Consider the following 23,804-nt stretch of genomic DNA (forward strand, 5'->3'; position numbering starts at 1 on the left):
CTCCCTCCCCCCTCCCTCCCCCTCCCTCTCTCCCTCCCCCCCTCTCTCCCTCCCTCCCCCTCAGCAAACTGGCAAGGGTTTACTTTTTCTTCAGTTTCAAAGAGAGAAGACTGGTTCTTACCTTAGGTCTCAGCAACCTCAGCATAGACTCTTTCCTTATTAAGTGAGAACTTTCACCCTTCCACCTAAAGGAAGCACTTCAGGGCTCCTCTGTGGCATGTCCGAATCGCCAGCGTCACTGCTCTGTGGGTCCGAGTCATCATGAAGTAAAATAAAGGTGGCTGGAGCACTGGCACTGCACTGCTGTGACAGCAGGCCTGATAACCAAGGGGGCCCGGCCACTAGGAAAGTGACAGGCCAGAGGTCTCCAGCCCAGAGACGCCGGGCAGGTGGACGAGTCACGGCTGGGAGGGCCCAGCGGGACTCGTGAAATCTCCTCACTACTCAGAATGGAGTGCAGTTTAAACGTAAGAATTGCTTATTTCTGGAATTTTCCATTTAATAGTCAGACTGAGGTTGACGGAGGGTTACTGAAACCACAGGAAGCAAAACTGCAAATAAAGGGGTGACTTCTGTAGGGCAGGCCCCTCTTAGAGGCATCCCTAAGGGGAGGCACACTAGGTTCCTACGGCTCTGAGGACAAAGACGCAGGGACTCAGAAAGCAGCGGGCCTACACAATGGAAGGTGTACCGATGCGTCATTCTCCCATGGAAACCTCACCACCGTGGCCAAGGCAGGGCTACAGATATTTTACTGGTCATTTGACACTCATATTGATACATTTTATCTGCTTCAACAGATCTTTTCTTGGGTGGGGAGGGGTAAAGAGGGGAGACACAAAGTTTTTCTAGGTCCAAGTCTAGCTTGACCTGTTTCCTCCAGGACAAGGCAGTGCTGGGTGAGGGCTCCCTTGGCCTGGCAGCACTACAGCCTCTCACTTGGGAAATCCCAGCCGTTAGAAAGTGGCCTCATCTGGGCTTCGTCCTGGAAGAAGGAACTGCCCAGGGCCAGTCTGAAAATGCTGCTATGTGAAACCCGAGTGTCCCAGCCATGGGCTGCTGGCTAGAGATGGGCTCCAGCTTTGTTATGCTAAAAACAGAGGAGCTTTCTAATTTACCTTTCCAGTGAACATTTCGTCTCTGGGTTGGACTACCAGTCCACAGTTGGGTATTTCACTCCTGTAGCTCCCCTTCTATTAACTAGGCATAATGGCGTCCACCTTTAGATTCAGAAATACCTCAGCTCTGACACAGTTGCTTCAGCCAAGTCTGTATGGGTGAAATGACATACATAGTCCAGCAATTACATGGTGGTGTTCACTGTGGACAGCTTGTGCTGTCAGCTGGCTGAGACCATGCAGAAGGGCTGCCACTGGCATCAGGAATTCTGAGCATTTTTTTCTGCTGGCTGAGGTCCAGGGACATGTGAGTAATTGGACAGAGAAACCCTTTCCCAAAGCAGGATTACTCAGACAGAGCTAGCAAAGAGGTGGAGCACTGAGGTTAAAAACCTGAAGAGCAAATTTAGCTCTGTCCAGAACGAGCGTAGAGCAGAAGCAAGCTGAACGGTGGATCCAACATGCCCGTGGTGTCAGCTAGGCCCTTGCTCCCCCGTTGTCTCCTACATCACCCCCACAACTGAGAAGCCATGGGTTAAAGTGAAAAGACACGTGCTTCAGATTCAGTCAGCAATTAACTTAAATCTTAACAACACAGCACACCAAGGGTATGAACTTGAAACAAGTTACTTAATCACTTGTGGCCTAGTTTCTGTATCTGTTGAATGAAGGAAATAACAATATTCTGAGATCTGTTGTGAGGATTAAATTTAAAAGGACAATGCAAGTAAAATTCATAGTGTGGTGTTGAGTGGACAGCAGTTGATCAATAAGATGATGTTGAAGGTTGATGAAATTGTTATTGGGGAACATTTAACAGAACATCCATAGCTGTCTAAATAAGGTAATGTCAATAACATACATATGTTGTGCTTCAGGTTCCATTCACACTGTGTTGCTTTTTAACCTTAAAGGAATTTTGAGCAATCGATACTAAACAGATGAAAAAACACTCTTAATATTACCAAGTGTAATTCTAATAAATTTTCAGTCAGAAAATACTGCAGTTCTTGAAAAAAAATCACAGGAAAGCTTAATGCAAAATTATAAAATAGAATTTAAATACACCTATATTAATTTCAGTACAGTATGTTCAACTGAGATATCTGAATTCCCTTGTTTCATCAGTATAATTTCACCAGTATAACGAGAGAATGTCACTTCATCCCTGGGAAACTGCCTCATGACTAAGACTTGGGGTGTTTTAAATGGAGCCCTATATTTAATCCTCTATAAAACTATGTTTTTTTTCAGCTGTCTAAGTTAAAGAAAAGAGCAGACCCCGATTTCTTTTCTTCATTAATAAAATCATTAATAATTGTTATTTAGTAATAGATTTTCCCAAATAACTATCTTTACTGCATGTTAACATATATACTATTCAGGAAAATAAAACCTGCAAAAGAGCTAAGTCATGCAATATAGAAAAATAAGCTATTAAAGTAAGGGTTTGTGAAGGCCAGTGACAATATCAGAGCAGAGATCAATTGTGAATTGTTGGCCCTGTCAAGTTTTTTAACATTGAAAAGTGCCATTAATTCCTTTCTAATGAATATGACATTATGAAGATTATATGTTACAGCCAAGGAGAGTGCCATCATGTCTGTTGCAATATTAAGCAATATTATTTTCCTGAGGCCCCCAAAATGTCTTCACTAAAAGAGATTACCATTCCTAAGGCAAATGCCACATGACCTCCTGTCAATCAGTTCCAAATAATGGTAACAATTTATAACAATCACTTTCAAATTATTTTGATGAAAATTTTAGTCTTATTGTGTAAGAAACGCAATGCAGAATAGTATGTACAATGTGCTACATTTTGTATATTTACAGGGTAGAAAAAGAAAGCATGTGTCTTTTTCTGCTTAAGAAACTCTGGAAAGACAGGCACAAAAAACACACATACACACACCCCAAACAGTGGTTATGTGTGGTTGTGACAGATTCCTGGGGGATAGGGAATGGGACCAATAGCTGTAGACATTTAAAAATTATGTTTAATTTGGAGCCATGCAAATGTGTTACCTATTTACAAAGTAAAATTTAAAAAACATACCTTCATGATATCTTCTTGCATGAATTTTCATTTTCTTTCTTGAAAAATATTATATTTTTCTACAAATTGAAACCATTAATTCAGTTTTAAGAAAGAATGATATGTGAAATTAAATGAGATATTTTCCTATGTGTTTTCTATACTTTCACAATTATAATTGTAAAATTAATTTTATATTCATAATTTCCCCATTGATTTTTGTATCTTTGAGGCATCTACAATCCATATTAAAGGTTGTTCCTGACCTGTTCTGGGTTCAGGTTCATTACTAAGCTGAAGAGGTTGAGGAGGCATGCTTCTCCTGGACTAAAAATTATTAAATAAAGAAACTGTTCTTTTTAATCACTTATAAAGGCTAGATTTAAAGCTTAATAATGCAAATAGCATGCCCATAATCTCTTATTAACTTTTCCAGTCTGTGTAGCAAGCACATTTTGGTGACTATAACAACTATAAGAAATACATCAACCATGACTAAAAGGAAACAACACGACTTTTTCAGTGTTTTTGAAAAAGGATACTGTTATACCTGTGTTTTATTATAAATAACCAGGTTCTGTCATTTTTATCTTCTTGCCAGCAAATGAAGGACATTGTTTCATAAAGCTTCTAAAATGTACATGAACATTTGATTAAATCATATTTCCTTGAGAAAATAAAGTTCATTCGCATTTATAGCAGACAGTTGTGAGGAGTACATAATTTTCTTAAGACCAGGGTAGCCAGTACCGGTTGCTTGTGGAACAAAACTCCTCAATTTTTAAAACTTCTTTTTAAAAAATAAACATACAATCATAAGTGTTCATTTACTTTAAAAATTCTAAAGATGAAGAAAATTATTGTCTATATATTTAAGTCCTTGTATAAATTACAAAACTCAAGTTTATGTTACAGAGTCCCTTCCCCATAGGAAGCATAAAGCACTTTTGTGGTACCTTTCACCAGTAAATATTTGTATCACATTGAATTTCACGAACATAATAAAAGTTGATATTGCATCTGTAAGCCCAAGAGAACATTCTTCTAAGCTGTCTCTCATGATGAATGAACTTCAAAAGTCATTTGATTGCCACGATTTAACTCAATCTCAAATAAAGATATATAAAAGTAATACATATATTGACTTCAGTAGAAATCTGAAAAATCAGTGAATTGCAGACTCTTCTTGCTTGAGGTCAACAAACACCCCTTGAAAGACAACCAAGAGCTGTTTAAGACCAGGACAACAAAATAAAATTATGACAATAATAATTATAATAATAAAAATAACAATAATAAAATAAAAATAATAACACCGACAATGAGGTAAACTCCCCTTTAAAAAGGCAATATGCGCTGCCTGGACTGTCAGGAGAGAGTTCGATTGTACCTGACACCCAAATGTTTTTCCAACCAGAGTTCAGCCAGTTGCATGGTTGAGGCAAAAGTACTTGCCTTGGATCCCAAGCACATCTTATACTGCTTAGGATCCAAGTTAGGGTCACAATGAACTGGATGGAAAATATGCACCACTCCTACTTCTTGACTTCTGAAGGGCCTTAAGCCGGATTGGATAACTTTATTGTAGAGATCTACATCTTCTAGGCCCCAGCCCTGTATTGAGGTATCAAATCCACCTGCACCCAGAAGATCACTTTTATAAATACAGGTAATTCCATATCCATAGTCTCTCCAAAATCCAGTCTTCTTTGAGAAGACAAAATCATCATCAGTGGGAGGATTTCCTGCACTAGTTACCTTTGGATCATACTGGCTAAAGATGATGGGGTAGTACACCTGTTGTCCCTGAATTGTATTGTCTCTACATCGTTGGAGAAAGTCTCCTCTGAAGATCAAGTCGACATCACAAAATAGCAGCAAAGTATCATTGTCAAACTGGGAAGAAGCCATTTCAAGACCAAGACCTCTTGAAAACTCTCCCTTCATGGGGATCAGGGTCATTTCTGCTTTAGGGTACTTGTTCTGATAGTCTTTTATCAGCTCCATATGCTTGTTGGAATCCTGGCCAGAATCCCTACTGAAAAGAATGATGACCAGTCTTACATTCTGCTTTGGGATAAGACAAGTATTTTCAAAGTTCTCCATGAACCTCAAGAAAATGTCATACCTTCCAATGAGAGGAACAAGAATGTGTATTTTCTTTTCATTGCGCCCTCCCATTTCTTTGGCACCTTGAAAAGAGGATAGTATCTTTAAAGAATTAGATATGAAGGAAAATGACTGAGTGTCACTGTTAATACTCTCCACAAGACTGCTAACGTCCAGCTCTTCAGTTTCTCTAAAGAAAGGCTTGCTGAATAACTGCTGAAGGTAGGCATGACGTCTCACCGGCACAGTCAGTTTCCTCCCCTTGTGTCTTTTGTACAAGAGGAGTAAATCCAAAATGTACTCCACCCCGTGCATGGGATCAACCCTGCGGTAGCCATACTGAATCTCCTTGAAGTCAATGAGCCGTCCCCGGCTCTTGGCGTTCTCATTGATCATCTCCATCACCTGCAGGACCGTGTCATCCAGCGCCGTTCTGAGGATGCTGCTGATGCTCTGTCGAGGAGGCTGGTTCTCAGATGCCGAGTAAAGGAGCTTGCCTGTCAGGAACTCCCATTCGATCACCTCGTCTCTCTCCCGAGGCTGGAAGTGGTTGAAAGAAGGCATCACTCCCAGCTGCTGGTCCTCTTTGCTCACCTCACTGTTACTGAGCCTGCTCATCAGCGCGCTCTCCCGGTGGAGCTGGATGGTGCGGTAGCGAAGTTCAGAAATTTTGCGGCTCAGCATGTAATTATGAAGCCTGTACTGGTAGGCAGGCCTTTTGTTGGGATGAAGTGTTATGGCTGCATGGATTTTGCTGTTGTGAAGGTCTTGAATGTAACCCTTTCGATTGTGTTCATAATTTTCATGGAACAGTTGCTGCATCTGAAAAGCAAAAGGAAATCAAGATGTTAGAATACATTTTAAAAGAAATAAAGCAATAAGCTAAAACATTTCAATTAAAACATTTAATAAAAATTAGTTATATGGTATTTCAGAACAAAATAACTTGTAAAATTTATATTTAAAAGAAGTGAAAATAATTTTAAAATATCAACTTCATATGCTCAAATACTGAAACTAACCTTTAATTCATATACAAATACTGCATGCTAACCTCCAGCTATATATTTCCAAGTAAAGAATTTCTGTCCCTCTACTCATTCTGAAATCACCCTAAAACATCAAAGAGAACAAAAATTGAATATATCCATAACCCTATAACGGATCACTGTGAGGGAGAGGCACAGTGGGTAGAGCATGAATTTTTCAAAATATGAGGGAGTTCATGTGAGGAACCCACTGCCCTGTTGCTTGGAATGACAATACCATCCCCAAAGCAGATATAAATTTTATTTAGTATCCTGACATACCATTTTTACAGAATAAGCTCTTGATAAAGTAAGGTGGGACAGAAACTGCATTGGTCTATGCTACTGATTTAAAGGATCATATCCAAAATTAGACATGCTTGACATCCTTATGCACCAGAAAGTCTCTCTGCTAGTCTAGAACAAGCTCACTACTTCAGGAAGAAACAAAAATGAGGGAAACGCAGAATCATGAGATCACACTACAAATCGCCAGCTGATTCCTCCCCTGCCAACCCATAGGAAACCTCTATCACACCTATTCAAGATAACTACTAGAGGAGGAGGCAGGCAGGAGGAGGAATATGTGAAGATATCAATGAACAAAGAGAAAAGAAACAGTGCAAGCTTAAGGATATACAACCAAAGCAAGTGAGAGTTATCAGCCAGTCAAACAGATTAAAGACAATACAAACCCCATGAAAAATAACCCAAGGAATGGCTACATCAGCTTAAAGAAGATAATAAAACCATTGATAGTTACAGTACAAGAAGCCTAAAAAGAGATTTGTGGAAAGTACAGGGAGAACAGACTTGAGAAAATTTATCAAAATAATAGAAATATGAAGGAGGGGTTAAAAGTTTGGAGAGATATATATGTATATATACATATACAAACATACAACATATATTTCCACATATGTATTTAATATAGATTTAAAACTTTGGATATCTATTAGTACCATTAATTATATATTAAAGGAGATTAAAATATGTATGTAAAATATGTCTGAGGGACATACTATCCTTAAAATAAAAGCAGATATATGTGTGCAATTAGGCCAAGAGAAAAACCAAAATAAACAAATGGAACCCACTTTGGCTCTAAGGAGTAAAATAATGAATCTTGCCACAACATTCTCCACAGCAGCAACCAATGTTGAAAAACAGTAGAGCACAGCCTAGGAAGACCCCAATAAGCAAATTAATGACTCATAATTTTATATTCAATCAAGGTAGAGCTCAAGTTACCCCAACCAAACTAGAATTCAAATTTTATTGCAAAAATAAATAGCCCCTAACATGTAAGAACTTGTGGCAGACTGGAGGTGATAAATTCTTTGACATTCCTCCTACTGAAAAGTGGGGTCTATGTCCCCTTCTCTTAAATCTGGGTGACTCTGTGACTACTTTAACTAACAGAACACAGTAGAAATGACACTGTGCCAATTTCCAGATTAGCAACTTCTGTATTTTGGCACTCTCACTTTGCAGAAGTCAGCTGCTGAGTAAAAAAGTCTGAGTTAGTTTCCTTGTTGCTGGTCAGGACTTTCAGTAAAATGTGGCATAGAAGAATCCTGTTCCAATCCCAGAGTCAGGGAAGAAGTTGTCAGTATCTCTTTTTAACACATTAAAGAAGTTCCTTTCTAGTTCCAGTTTGCAAAGAGTTTTTATCATGAATGAATTTTGATGTTGAGCAAATGTTTTTTCCTGCACCCACTGAGAAGATTTTGGGATGTCTTTTTTTTCTGTTATGGCTATTTGCACTGGTTGATTTTCTAATATGAAACCACCTTTTATTCCTTGACTAAACTCACCATGATCCTGATATATTATCTTCTTTACATATTACTGGAATATATTTGCAAATATTTGTTTAGTATATACTGTAACATACCAATTCTCCCCAACTGATATTTAGATTCAATGCAATTCTGGTACAGATCTCATCATAAAAAGTTGCTGTTAATATTAACAAGTTGATTCTGAAATTTATATGGAAATGAAAAGTCAAAGATACTTGGAACAATCTTTAAAAAGACACACTACAAATAAAAAGTTGAAAAAATTTAGTATGATATTGGTACAAAGCTGAATAGAACAAAGGACTAAAATAATCCATAAACAAATGTACACATGACTTAGGACTTATCACTTGGCTTGTAACAAATATGACACCGGAGAGTGAAGACAGGGCAGCCTCAGTAAACAGTACAAGGTCACCTTAATATTCACATGGAAAATAGAAAAACTGACCTCTACATTCCAAGGTTAAAAACCCCCATCTCAGATGAATTGTTAATATAAATATAAAAGGTAAAAAAATACAATTTCTAAAAGTTAACACAAGAAAATATCTGCATGACTTTTGGTTAGGTGAAGCTTTCTTAAATATGACACAAGGTACTAATCACAAAAAAAGATTGACAAATTGGGCTGCACTAAAGTTACGAACTCTGTTCCTCAAAAACACCATTAAGAGATTATCAAAAGAAGACTAGAGAGTGGGAGAAATATTTTTTAGATCTTACCAAAAAGGACTAATACCCAGACTATGTAATGAACCCATACAAATTAGTAAGAAAGGACAAACCCAATTAAAAATGAGAAGAAACCTGAATGAGCACTTCACAAAAGAGAGTATGCAATACCCAATAAACATACAAATACATTCTCTAGTTCGTTCATCATTAAAACAATGCAATTTAAAGCCAGAATGCGTTAAGATTAGGGGCCTATAAGAATGAATAAAACTGAACAGACTGCTAATGCTACTAGTCAAGGTTGGGAACTCTCATCCACAGCTGGTGAGACAAGAACTTGGTTCATCCACTGTGGAAAACTGTCAACTGAAACGACCACATATATTCCTGTGACTCAGTAATTCTACTCTTAGATATATGTGCGATAACAATGCATACATTCACATACCTAAACATAGATAAGAATTTTCATAGTAGCATTATTCAAAATAGCCCCAAACTGAAAGCAACCCAAATGTATATTGAGAGCAGGACCAATATAGTATATTCATTTGACAGAAAACAATACATCAATTAAAATAAATGAAACACTACTGCTCACAACAATGTGGGCAAATCTCACAAACAAGTGAAAGAAGTCATATACAAAAAAAAATACATTTGTTTGATTCTAGTTATATGATGTGCAGAAACAGGTAAAGCCAACCTATGCTGTTAGCTATTAGAATATTGATCAAAGATCATGAAAGGGAGCTGGGAGCTCTAGAGCGCTGTGAATGTTGATCTAGGTCATAGTTTCATGTATGCATTCAACTTGTGAACATTCACTGAACTGTTACTTAAGATGTGTTTGTCTGTTATATTCCAATTAATAAAACTTTATTTAAAAAGTATACATATACATGCATGTATAATTAGGTAGATTTTTCTGATATGTATGTACATAAATGTGTGTGTAGGCAGGTGGGGGGAGAGAGAGAGGAGGAGAGAGGGAGAGAATAACAAAAAAATAAATATCGCAGAAGTTTTCCTAGAGAAGGAGACCTAAAAGGAATCAGACCAAGACCACAGCAGATTCTTTATCTCCAGTATTTCATCTGGTTGCTTTTCTACACTCGTATTTTTCAAATCAACATCCTTTGACTTTGAAGATTATAACAGTAGATATTTTGAGAAGGATTCTGGATTTGATTCAAGACTTAGTTCAGTTGCATTCAATATTTTTTCTGAAAACACATGCCAACTTTATTTGAAACTATGATCTATGTTAAGTCAAATTAAATCCATAATTTGCAGTGGGCTGTTATATCTCCATTTTTTGTACTATTATTTTACCTGAATTTTAAAAATATTTTACTTTATGTAATTTTCCATACACATTTTTCTTTCTATGCAAGAAGGTTAAACAAAAACCCTTCTGATCACATGTAGACTATTAATTACACCACCTCTAAAAAGTATTGGCTTTCTGACACTATTCTTTCTTAGTAATGCGTACTTTACATTACAAAGAAAAAGGAAACATTCTAAATTAAATAGGAAACATTGCTCAGAGGCAAACTGTTAACTGCAGACTTATCTAGCTCCTTTAGTGATACTGATTAATACTGCACAATTTGATAAAGATGACATTTTATTATAGAACAAAAAAAGTCTTAGTATTGAAATGTTTAACTAACTTGTATCACTCATCATTTACAACCCAAGCTGTCTCCATTTACAATGCAAGCTGTCTCCATAGTGTTTATCTTTCTAATGTATTCCTTTGCAGACCAAGAGAGTGACGGGGGCAATCCTTAAATATAGCACAGTAATACATACTCCAGATAGTACAGTAATAATGACAACATCTTGAATTTATGTCGTATTTTCCACTGAGAAGCGTAAAGCATATCCAAATCTTCTACTTTTATATGTATGGAGGTCCAAGCTATACAGGAGAGACATGAGAATGTTAGACATGAGAATGTTTAAGAGGCTGGCTATGGAGTCAGCCAGATTTGGATTTGAGTATTGGCTGCACAACTTCTAATCCATTTCTTAGCCAATCTGTCTAAATCTAAGTCTCTGTATCTATAAAAGGGAAAATGATAACTACCTCAATGTATATTAAAGTGTTTCTCAACAATATATATATAATGCTTATCATTGTGTCTAGCACATAAACACTTTATAAATGATAACTGTGTATAAATAATAGTTCAGGGATTTGCCAACCTGCTTCTGAGATTGTTCTTTTTAGCTAGGAGTTTTCAGAGAGAGTAGGGAGTGGCACCTTTTTATTTTTGTTCATTTCTGGAAATGCCTGGGAAGTTATAATTTGAGTACATACACTCAGTGATTCAATGTATCTAACATGGCATTGAGGCACCTTCTGCTAACAAAAGTCCTCAACATTTTACTAAAAGAAAGATAAATTATTGTAGAGATTTCAGGAAACCAATGGGAAGAATGACATTATGACTAGAGCTAAAATAAGTAGCCAGTTTTGCTACGAAATTTTGAATGTAGTGTGTTGTTTTAAAGTGTTAAATTTGCTTTTAAAATTATATTACTTCGTTTGAAATAATTCAGGACTTCTAATTTAAGTTGTTTTCCTCCTCTTTACAGAATTTTCAATTGATGGGGGTACCTCTAGAGCCTTACTCTGAAAGGGAAATCATGTCCTAGTAACAAAATCACAGCAGCAATTAACACCCAAATGTCCTGACTGACCCCAGAGCTGCAAGTGCACCACTCAAAATCTCACCCTCTGGGAAGGAAATGATCTGAAAAGCTATAAATAAAATCTATTACAAAAACCAGGAGTGGAAGAATAAATGCCAAGATATAGTTGCATGTTATTAATCTTCTACTAGATTAAACTTCCATTTCCCCCTTAGATTTATTAATAATGAAAACATAGCAGAGGTAATTTCTGGAATGATCACAGCTACAAAAATTAAGGACTTTCATTTCAGCAATTAAAACCTTAAAAGAAACAGTAAGGGGTTGACTGCAATGAGGCACAAGGCAACTCTTACAGCAATGCAAAGGTCATAAAACTGGATTGTGGTAATGGCTGCACAACTGTATAAATTTACTTCTAATTATTAAACTGCACATTTACAAGGGGAGAATGTGTAGAATGTAAATTATACCTCAAAAAAGGCTAGTTTTAAAAAGACACAGAGAACGCTAAAAATAAAATACAATGAACTCAGGCTTTAAAATGGAAGAGAATGGAACAATGCGTAATCACTAAAATATGTGCAGAATTTCCAAAAGCTGATGAGGTTGAGGAGGATCATCTGGAAGCAAGTGGAGACAAAAGGCCAAGCAGAGCAGTGTCAGTGGGACAAGGGTTCAAGAACTTCAGATCTCAGAAATAACCGGGAAAAATACACTGCCTGCCAATGCAGGGCATGAAACGTATTCTATGTGCATAACTGTGGGAGCAGGAACTGAGGTGACCTGGGCTGGGGGGTGAGCCCCTGGTGGAAACGTTTCCTTTCAGAGAAGAAGGAAGTGGAAGAGACAGAGCCCCGGAAAGCAAAGAATAGGCAGCTAAGCCATGTTTGCATGAAGCAGGTTTAATCGGAGACAGCAGAGAGGACCAATGCCTTTTCTTTGCTGAGATTAGCAAGCCCAGCACTGTGATCAACATCGCTGCCCAAATAAATCTCTGGTGACGAAAGGAGATTTGACTTTGGGTGGTGAGCACACAGATGATGTATCACAGAACTGCACGCTTGGAACCTATATAATCTTATTAACCAACGTCACCCCCAATTGATTTAATTAAAAAATTAACCTCTGGTGAAGGGCTTCCCAGGGAAAAGTAGTTTTCCAGGGATAAGTATGTTTTCTAAAAAGAGGGAAAGAGTACAGCATTCACACAACATTTCTATGAAAAAAACCCACAAGTAGATAAAAAACTAGCCTCCCCCAAAAGAAATCCCCCAAAACAAGAGCCCAAAGCCACGAAACTGAGGGGGAAAAACGAGCAACACATAAGAAGCATTTTCCTCTATCTTTGAAAACAGCAGAGTAGAAATGTAAGACCTCAGGGGTGTGATGGTAAGATGCAGTGACGGCCTAGAAACAAGATGGCGGCGTAGGTACAGCTGCGCCCGCCGCCTCCGCAACCACATCAAAATCACAGCTAAAACACAGAACCACCAGCACTCAGAGCCTCCTGAGATCTGGCTGAACAGAAGCCCCACAATCAGGGAGCTGAAGAAGCATCGAGACCGGGAGGAGGGGCAGAGACGCCGGCGGATCAGGACTGAATTGGAGACACAGCCTCGGGCCCACACCCGGTGCTGCGGTCTAAACCCAGGAGGACATCTCGGCAGCGGAGGTTTCCTGGAGGAGGGAGGGGTCCCAGCCCCACAGCAGGCCCCCAGCCCAGGGCTCCAGGCCCGGGAAGAGACGTCCCCACAACTCCGGGCTGTGAAACCAGCGGGGACTGTCCTGAGGGTCGCGGAGGCTGCGGGAGCCCCAGCAGCTCCTCTAAAGGGCCCGGCACGGACTCACTCGGACGCTCCCTCTGAGCCCAGCGCCGGGCGGCAGCCTGAAAGGACCCGGGACACTCGGGGAGGAACTAACCTGCCTGAGATCCGGGCGAGAGGTGGAGGGGCGGCTTCCTCCCGGGCAGAAGGGCTGGCGGAGGCCACTGCTCCTTTGGCGAGTCCTCCCCGCACACAGCCGGCAGGCAGGCAGGCGCCATATTCGATTCGCCAGCACCTGACTCACTTTTGGCCCCGCCCCGTGATTCCCGGAGGCCCCGCCCCTCCCCACCTGCACCTCATCCGGGCCATTTCCAGGGGCTTTTCTGTGCAAGTGGCCTCTCGAGCCTCATGCTTAGGACTTTCCTAAAATCTCTCAAACAAGCAGCATTGTGCCCCATACGGCTTAATAAGCGGCCCCAGGCCTGGCGCTAGCGGCAGCCTGCATTGGTTCATAGCTTGGCATCTCCTGGACAACGCCAAGCCCAGCACAAGTAGCAGCCAACTACGGTTTGCTGTGTAGCTCATGCTGGGTGGCCCTGGGCAAGGCACTGGCACAGGCTGACTTTGCACCTCCCAGGAGGCCCCAGAGACAGTGCACCTGGTGCTCAGATTCGACCACGCTGGATGACAACCCTACCACATCCACGAGTGACACTCAAGGGGCGCACTTGGGGAACACCAAAGCTCCACTGGAGTAAATCCTGCTCCATAGGGGTGTCTCCAGCACAGCAGCTCTTTGGCTGGAGTTGCAGCTGGTCCTCACAGCTGACTGGCTGGGGGGTCAATTCCTCCCAGGGACGCCAGCTGCAACCAAGGCTCAACTACAGCAGGACAGTGCACACAGCCCACACAGGGGAGCACCTAGAAGGCCCAGCTCAGGTGACTGGGGAGGCTGAGCCACTGGACCCTACAGGACACCTACTACACAAAGCCACTCTACAAATTCCAGGAGACATAGCAGCTCTACCTAATACACAGAAACAAACACCAGGAAGCAGCCAAAATGCGGAGGCAAAGAAACATGTCACAAAGGAAAGAACAGAAGAAATCTCTAGAAGAGGAACTAAATGAAATAGATCCAAGTAAGCTAACAGATAGAGAGTTCAGAATTTTGTTTATAAGGATGTTTAAGCAGACTATTAGGAAAACAACTGAGAAAATCGATAACATAATAAAGTACCAATTTGAAATGAAGGCTACACGAACTGAAATGAAGAATAATTTACAGGGAGTCAACAGTAGAGTAGAGGACGCTGAGAATCAAATCAGCAATTTGGAACTTGAGGAAACAAAGAACACCCAACCAGAAGAGCAAAAAGAAAAAAGAATCCAGAAATATGAAAATAGTATAAGGAGCCTCTGGGACAACTTCAAGAGGCCCAACATTTGTATTATTGGGGTGCCAGAAGGGGGAGAAAGAGACCAAGAAATTGAAAACCTATTTGAAAAAATAATGACAGAAAACTTCCCCTACTTGGGGAAAGAAATCGACTTATAAGTCCAGGAAGCACAGAGGGTCCCAAACAAGAGGAACCCAAAGAGGCCCACAGCAAGATACATCATAATTAAAATGCCAACGGTTAAAGACAAGGAGAGAATCTTAAAAGCAGTAAGAGAAAAGCAATTAGTTACCTACAAGAGAGCACCCATACGACTGTTAGCTGATTTCTCAACAGAAACCTTGCAGGCCAGAAGAGAGTGGCAAGAAATATTCTAAGTGATGAAAAACATGGAACTACAACCAAGATTACTCTACCCAGCAAAACTGTCATTTAGAATTGAAGGTCAAATAAAGAGCTTCACAGATAAGAAAAAGCTAAAGGAGTTCATCACCACCAGACCAACACTAAAGGAAAAGTTGAAGAGTCTTCTTTAAGAAGAGCCTAATGAACCAAAGAATCTGAGGAACTAAATAGATCCAGAGACACTGAGGCATGCAACAGATGATCATATTTCAGAGGAAAGAGGGAAGGGGGGGTGGAGGGTGGGAAGAGATTAACCAAAGAAGTTATATGCATATATGCATAGCCCATGGACACAGTTAATAACGGGGTGAAGGCCTGGGGACGGGGTGGGAGCGAAGTGGAGGGGGTCAATGGGGGGAAAAATGGGACACCTATAATACTCTCAACAATAAAGATAAATTAAAAAAAAATGTAATGTCAGCTCACAGAACTAAGAAATAAAGAAAGAATAAAAAATAAACTACCACAGACAATAAAAGAAGGAAAAGAATAGATACCGCGGAAAGCTCAGTGAGGGACAAAAAATTACGAAAGCTGAAAAATGGAATAGAAATAAAGAGTACATGGTGAAGAGTCATGCTAAAATGCTGACTGTAGAGCTTCATGCATGCAACGTAGACAGCTTTGGGAAACACTAAAAGGTATAATGGAACAAGTATATTTTAAAGGAAAAACATGCAAACGTTTAGATTTTTAAAGAGTACAATGGATTAGAGAAACAGTGCAGGACTCAGAGGAGTATTTGGTATGTAGTAACTGCTATTTGAATCGTAAGAGTCAGCTATTATTATTATTACTGTAGTTGTTATTTATTTTTACTATTATTATAAGTATTCAATGAATGAGTAAATAAAAATGGCCTTGTTTAAGTTTTACTCAGAAAATAATTGGAATATTCTCAGTATAGCCATCATTTGACTTCAGGTCATTAATTAAAAACTAAAACACTGAATTGACATCACGAGGTCCCTGCTGAAATGAAGGGAAGATAAGAGGCCAAGCCATGATTAGAAAGCTGCTCACGAACATCTTTCGTAATTGCATTACTTTTGCTCTATTAAGGAGGAAATTTCCTTCATGTATTTGTGTAAAGAAGCTTTTTCAATTTAGTGCAAGTTATTTTGTTTCCATTTTGCCACTCCATCTTTCCTCAAAAGAAAGAACCCTCTAACTTAGAAAATTCTCTTTGAATCTCTTCCTGCATATAAGATTCAGAAGGATTTGAGAAAAGGAGGGATTCTTGTTCTAGGAAGTACAGACTCTGCAAATGTGAATAATTTATGAAGGTAAGCAAGGAAATTAATCACTAGGGTGGTATAAAATATAATGGTGCATTTGTACCTCAGGGTTGGTTAATTTGCCTTACAAATGTTTAATCTCATTTTATTCTCTATAATTTAGTTATGTGGTATTACATAACTACATGAAGAGCTTTATTGCCCTTAATACAAATGCCTAATGATCTTTTATTCTTTAAAATCAGTAAATATATAATGGTGCTAAGCGAAACACTGAATTTTAAAATTAAAACTATTGTTTTTCCTCAATTATTGTCTTCAAATATTAACAGCAAAGTTCTGAAGGTGTGTCCCACTTTTCTGGTGATAATGACACAATAAAAACAGTGCCTAATTTGAAATATTAAAGAAAAAGTACACATTCCATAATTATAGAGAGAATAAAAAATGTTAAAGGGTATAGCTTGGATAAGCTGTCACATAAAATTAAAAGCATTATTTTGCTACTAAGATTTATGAAAATAATGACACCTTGGAAATAGCCAGATCTAATCCACAAACTCTACTTGAAAAGTTTACTGTACAACATGTAATAAAATTGCATGGGACAAACTACATGTATGTGTGCATACACACAAATAAATACAAGTAAAACTGGGGAAATCTGAGTGAGACCAGGTGAACGTATCAATGTCAATATCCTGTCTGTGACAGTGAACTACTGTTTTGCAAAATTTTGCCATTGGGGGAAACTAGTTAAGGGGTACATGGTATTTCTTTGCATTACTTTTTTACAACTGCATGTGAATCAATAATCATCTAAAAATAAAAGGTTTAATTAAAATTACATGCAAAAATTTTAAATATAAAATATTTTCTCTTTTTTAAAGAAATCGCCCCAAAGAATACTTAAAAAGCATCAGGTGTTGAAAACTTGTAGTCTAAAGGCTGTAGGTGCAATTTAAATTTTTTGTGTGTGTGTGACCATAGTGCTTTAAATGAACCCGAATTTGAAAAATGAAAAGTGAGGAGTGCATTTTCCAGTTATTTTCAGTCCCATAAACTTCATGTCTGTTTTATGAATTTTAGTTGCCTAGGGGCATTTATATTCTTGGATATCTCTTTAAAGTTAAAAAAAATTTTTTTTAATGTCCTTCTTGTGAAATCCTGTCACAGGCTACAACAGAGATGACACCTGACGACATTATACTAAGTGAAATAAGCCTGTCACAAAAAGACAACTACTGTGTGATTCCAGTTCTCTTAAGTATCTAAAGCAGGGAAACTCATATAAACAGCAAGCAGGACAGCAGCTTCCAGGGGCTGGGGGGTAGGGCAATAGGGACTTGTTTAATGGGCATAGATTTTAGTTTTGCAAGATGAAAAAGTTCTAGAGATTTGTTCTACAATATTGTGAATAAAGTTGATGGTACTGAACTGTATACTTAAAAATGATTAAGGTGGGCCCGGCCAGTGCGGTTGAGTCGACCCAGGAACCAAGAGGTCACCAGTTCAATTCCAGGTCAGGGCACATGCCTGGGTTGCAGCTTGATCCCCAGCAGGGGGCGTAAGGAGGCAGCTGAGCCATGATATTTCTCTCTCACTGATGTTTCTCTCTCTCTCTCTCTCTCAAAATCAATAAAAACATATAAAAAACCTGCTAATGATACTTGAACTTGACTGCTCATCAATTTGCCTTATTTGTCCTGATATAAGACATTCAGGTAGTGGCCATATAGATGCTTCCTGATCTACTGCTAGGATACTAGTAGATGATTTGTCGAAACCTACTCAATTCACTTCCCTTGTAGACACTTTAAAATTTTGGGTAGATTGTTAAGTAAATTTTTGCATTCGCTATTTCCTTCAGCTTTTTTTTCTATTCATAATTTAGAAGAGGCAAAAAAGAATTTGAAGAGGTTGTCAAGTTGCCACTTTGCAAAAAGTGCACATCCTTTATTCATGTAATACCAATATAATTTACCCCTCACTGGTGGTTTAATTTATCACACCATAACTAATGACAAACAATGGGAAGGAAAGAGGTATTGCTTCCAAACTAGGCTCTCAAGACCTTTGAAAAACAAAATGTAAAGATAGTTGCCACACAAATTTGAAAGACATTAATGAACGTATTATATTAATTGGAGGGAATGCATCGACCGTATGATGGCGCTGACCACACATAAAATTACACTTCACTCTCCAAATAAAAAAAAGACATAATAATTTGCTTTCTAACTCATGGGTTTTATTCCAGTTATGAAACATTTCAAATCCCAAGTAGATTTCTATTTAACTAACGGTGCTAAAGCTAAAGCTTTTCTTGGTTGTTGCTGCAGCTGATTTTTTATTTCTATTCTCCCACAATTCCAGCAACCAGCCCCTTTACCTCACGAAGAACTTAACATGAGCTTACCTAGTTCTGTATAAATATGTCATTCAGTAACTAGAAGGTCTAAGAATGGGGCAGAGAAGGAAAGAGGTCAACATGATATTCTGTATAAAGGATGAGATATACTTCAGTGATTATGGACTTGGACTACATAACAATTTTTAGTGATCATCATTAATGTTTCTATAATAACCTTTAGGGCAATTCAGAGTGCTGTTTGCAAGAAGCTAGTATTTGATGATCTTCTAACAAAGAGAAGAAGGGCCATTATGCAGTGTTTAATGTTAATTGGCTTATGTTCAGTTTCTTATGTCAATAGATCTGTGTTCAACTATTCCTGATCCAATTCTCCCCAACATTTTGGCTACCTGATTCATTCACTGAAAAATATTCATTGAGTTTCTAAAATGTGTCAGCTGCTATAGACAGAGCAACTTACATAGTCCCTGTCCTCATGGAGTTAACTGTCTGGTGGGAGAGACAAGCACTAAACACATAAATTCATAAACAGCTGTGTAATTTTGACAAGTGCTCGTTGCACTAATTATACCATATTGTACCTGCTGCTTTATGACCATATGCCTTTCTAGATGGGCAGCTCCCAGAGGGTAGCCTGTGCTTGATACTTAATAAAATATTTATAATTAACTTTTCAAATTAACACGTCCCCCAAAACTAGTTGATAACCAAAGTGGGGTCAAAACATGTACAGAAAGGACTTTAATTCTCCAATGAAAAATTCTCAGCATTCCACATTATTTTCCAGGTTTCCAAATGTTTCTTTAGATAGAAAAGTAAAATGTAACAGAAGACTTCATATATCTGTGTGGCACATGATACCTCGAAGCTTGTATATCTTACTGAAGTAGTGCCTCACAGTTCAGTACCTTTGTGCCATGAGTGATGGTGGTCACACATCTCTTTACTAACTATAGCTGATGTAAGCACCCAAGCAGGGAGAAAGGTCGAGAACACCCATCATCATCCCTGCTTTGTGCCACAGGAATGTGAAATGACTGTAGGGGTTTAAAGAGATTTTCAATCAGGCTGGGCTGTGTCACGTTAATAATGTTTCTGCACAAATACATGAAGTGTTGCTGAGAGATCACAGTAAATGAGAATGAAAGCAAGACCGAAAGAAAGCCTTTGCCACCCGCACGAAGAAAGATTCTCCCATTCAAGAAACAGGACTTAACCAAGGCTTCTGTAGGGATTGTTAAAGTGGTGTGGAGGTCAGCCTGGCTGCTGGGGACATTTCAGTTACTTAAGGAAAGAAAGGGGAATGAACCTCTTCTGCATGTTCCTCTGTCATTCTTTCAGCTTGTGCTCATGCATGTCTATTTTGGGCCAAATCTTGGCTCTGGGGTCACAGGCCTGGTTTTGAGATCTGCTCTCCCATTCCTAGTCTGACCTTGGGCAAGTTACAACTTCTGGGAAAAGAACTCGTGGACTGTTCTCTACACTATATGAAACATGCTTAAAACAATGCCTGGCATCAGGTAAGTACTCTATAGGTATCTCTATTATTATTATTTAGTAACCTTTAGATGGTGAAATTTCTTGCAAAGGCATCCCTGTTATATGTTCATATCTAATTTAGTAGGTTAATGATAAGTAACTTTTATAATAAAGTTTAAAGATTTCAGTTGTGTATCATTTGCCTGTGAGAAAGAATTTGTATTTTTAGATCACCTCCCGATTACAAGGTAAAATCTAGCAGTCTACCAATGGGTGGCCAAGGTGAACTTAACATTGCCTTCGTCTTAACTAAGCTTTAGACAGGTTTCTTCCTGATTATAGGCCCCTGAATTTCTTTTTAAAAGAACGTTTACTTTAGATATCTTTTAATTGTAAATTCTTCCTCTGCCTCTGAGATATAAATCTTCTTCCTGATTCTTTTCCGTTTTACAATGTGGGAATGTCCTTCTCAGAGACCTGGGAGCCATCTCTGTGAAATGTAATCATTGAAAAAGATAGAGCCCCTATCTCCCAGTCTCTCTGAGAGGGTAGGAGGTTAACTTCCATAGACAGAGATTAGCAAACACAGATGGTCTAACCACACTGCCCAAAGTTCCTGCAGAAGTCCTCCAGTTCTTTGTCACTAGCTCACCCTTAAGGGTGCTTGAAAACTCTCCTGCCTTTTGTTTCGGCAGTAGTTGAGTTTCATCTCTCTCCTCCATTGCAACAGTCTTGAATAAAGAGGCCTTCCCTGTTTAACTCTGTCTTGTGTCATTTTTCTTTCACGTGGGTCATAGGCCATACTTGGTGAAGCACTAAGCACTGAGTTACAGTGCTTAGATCCCTCGATCCGCTAAAAACTCACTCTCACTAGCTTAAAAAAAAGAAAAGAAATGCTCAGATTAAGATCCTGCTCCTTATGGTATAATCAAGGAGATAAGTCATGCTTCCTTCCGGCTGATTTTATTAGCATTAAAGTTTTATAATAAATTATGAAGATCCCTAGAGCTAAACACCCAATTAAAATAACATAAGCATGGCAGGGTGTCTATTATAATGTTTTTCTTAGGAGAAAAGTCCTAATTATAGTACTGTAGATTTCTGCATGGGCACAGCACTGCTGTGGGAATGGACAGGAATCACAGCTCTAACAGGTGGGTGTTTCCAAGATGGTGCTAAACTAAAAATAAGCGAAGCCTAATCTTTAAAAGTCAAGTTTTCTGGAAATGCAAACACAATTATTTAAGTCATTTTTGACTTGAAAATTATACTTATATTTCATTACTGGAGACTTTGTTTCATACATATAAAGTCACAAAAGAAAAAGGTAATCTATACAGGGGTGAGCAGAAGTAGGTTTACAGTTCTGAGTACACAAAACACAAAGTTAATAAAGCTATTGTAATAATCATAACCCACATGCCTCTTTCCATAAGAACAACTGTAAACCTGCTTTGTCCGCCCCAGTCATTTCATGAGGCCCAATAAGTTTCACAGCACACTCATTAGCTTCAGTAAAAGCTCAAAGGATAATGGATTTTCAAGTCTGCTGTTATCTTTCAAAATGGGTTAAAAGAAGTTTTCTAAAAAAATTTTCTGTCTGAGCAGTAAAAAAATAAAATAAATGGCTTACATTTTAGTCCTAAAAAGCAAAGAGAATTTGAAGGAAAACATAGATGAGATCTGAGGAATACAACTATCATTAGTATAATCAATGAGTTAAAACACTGTATTTTTTTTTTTTTTTTAAATATATCTTTATTGATTTCAGAGAGAGGGAAGGAGAGGAAGAGAGAGAGACAGAAACATCAATGATGAGAGTCATTGATCGAGCCCTCAACCCGGGCATGTGCTCTGACCGGGAATCGAACCTCGACCACCTGGATCCTAGGTCGACGCTCAACCGCTGAGCCACGCCCGGCCGGGCTCACTGTATTTTTTAAACAAACCACACTATGCACTCCAAATCCCACTAGCTTTTGGATTTGTTTTCATGGCTCTATTTTCAATACTATTGCTCCCAATATTAAAAGGCATTTTACATTTATTTTACATGATGTTTACAGGGTTATGTTTTAGACACATCACTTAAATCTTCACATGAATATCATATTTCATTATATTTCATAGGGCTAATCTCAGTAATACATTCATTGTGAAACTATTTTACAAAAAGGCAAATGAGTTGGAATCACAATTTAATATATGAGTTATAGGACAATTAGCTATTTATAAGAAAAAAATTTAGATCCAGACCTATCTCAAATCTTGTACTAAATACATATAGCATATACATATACATGTATATGTGTGTATCTCAGATGTATTAAAGATTTAAACCCTACTAGCACCACCTCCTACAAAAAGACAAAGATACTATAAAGGAATGTGAAGAAAACACAGGTAAATAGTTCCATCTTCTAAGCATGTGAAGAAGTCCTTTTTAAGCAAAAGCAAAAGTATCAAGAAAAATTAGAAATGAAAAAAATAATAGATTTTAATAGTACATTAACATTAAAAAATTCCCATACCAAAAGCACCATAAATAAAAATTAAAATGCAAACATAAAACTGGGAAAGGGACTTCTGCAATAATGCCACGTCAGAGTTGTTATCCTTAATACACCACTACTCTATCACTGCTCTCCTCCAACCCTCGTTACCAATTCCAGTCTCTTTCACCTCCGGTCTCCTGAATCTTGATTCTCCTTTTTACCTTCAGGGCAGCCTCTCTGGTCCAAGCCACCGGGAACTCTCTCTGTATTTCTGCAATAGTCGCCTGTCTGACCACGTGTCAACTAGCCACTCTGCAGTCTGCCATGACGCAACAAGAGTCACCTTTCCAAGACCCAGCTGGGTAATGTGACCCCCTTTCCCCATCAATGGCACGCCAGTTCTGAATGATAACCTTCCTAGAATAACGCGTCCCTCCCCAGCTTTCCCTCCCCAGCTCCCCCCCCCCCCCATCTCCCGGCCACACTGGCGCCTTCTATCTTCCAGTAACGCTGGCCTCCCGCCCTCACTGCCTCTGCATGTGCCTTCCCCTCCACTTGGAATTCCCCCCCATCTTTCAGTCCCACTTCTTCTGCTGTTTAATGTTACTCGGCTTAAATGTCCCTGCCTTGTGACGCTTTCCCTGACTAGATCAGGACCAGTATATGTTGTCCTGACAGTAAATACCGCTCTTCCCTACTATTTAACCCAGTTTTGACTTTTCATGTGTTAATTCATCTAAGTAGATCTGTCTGCACAACAGAATTGGGAGTTTTCTGAGAGCGGGACTGTGTCCTGTCACTCTCTCCAGGGCCAGGCCTGCTGTAAGCGAGGCAGGGCCGGGCCGTGTGGCGACGGGGGCCTCGATGCACACCGCATGCCTCTGAGCAGGTTCCAGGTCTGCAGGAAAGGGAGGGAAGTAAAGATCCAACTTGCATAAATCTGGTCCTTACGCCCCTGCTTTAAAGCTTGTCTCAGCAGTGTTTTATTGAAAGGGGAAAAAACTAACATGTATACATACTAAAACAGAAACAAGTCTCTCCTTTCTTCTCCTGGCTTCCTAGTTCTCTAACTAGCATGATTGTTTCTATTCCTGATGTAGAATCATGGCTCAGCGTTCCTGTCAACAAATTGTGTATTTTTTAAAATGCTCTCTATCCTTTTTTCTTCTGCAAGTTTGCACCCCAACTCAGGTCTGAATTACTG

The 23,804-nt window shown here is 38.9% G+C and overlaps 1 protein-coding gene across 1 annotated transcript in view; it reads right to left on the bottom strand.

Moving 5' to 3' along the window:
* Positions 1 to 1,516: 1,516 nt before the first annotated feature.
* Positions 1,517 to 23,804, bottom strand: part of CHSY3 (chondroitin sulfate synthase 3) — a 242,683-nt gene continuing 220,395 nt past the window's right edge. The window contains exon 3 of the mRNA XM_087816413.1: positions 1,517 to 6,087. Within this exon, the coding sequence (XP_087672539.1) occupies positions 4,525 to 6,087 (1,563 nt within the window). The 3' untranslated portion in view covers positions 1,517 to 4,524. The remainder of the gene's footprint in view (positions 6,088 to 23,804) is intronic.

This window comes from Miniopterus natalensis, chromosome 4 (assembly GCF_054644295.1).
Source record: "Miniopterus natalensis isolate mMinNat1 chromosome 4, mMinNat1.hap1, whole genome shotgun sequence".
NCBI lineage: Eukaryota > Metazoa > Chordata > Mammalia > Chiroptera > Miniopteridae > Miniopterus > Miniopterus natalensis.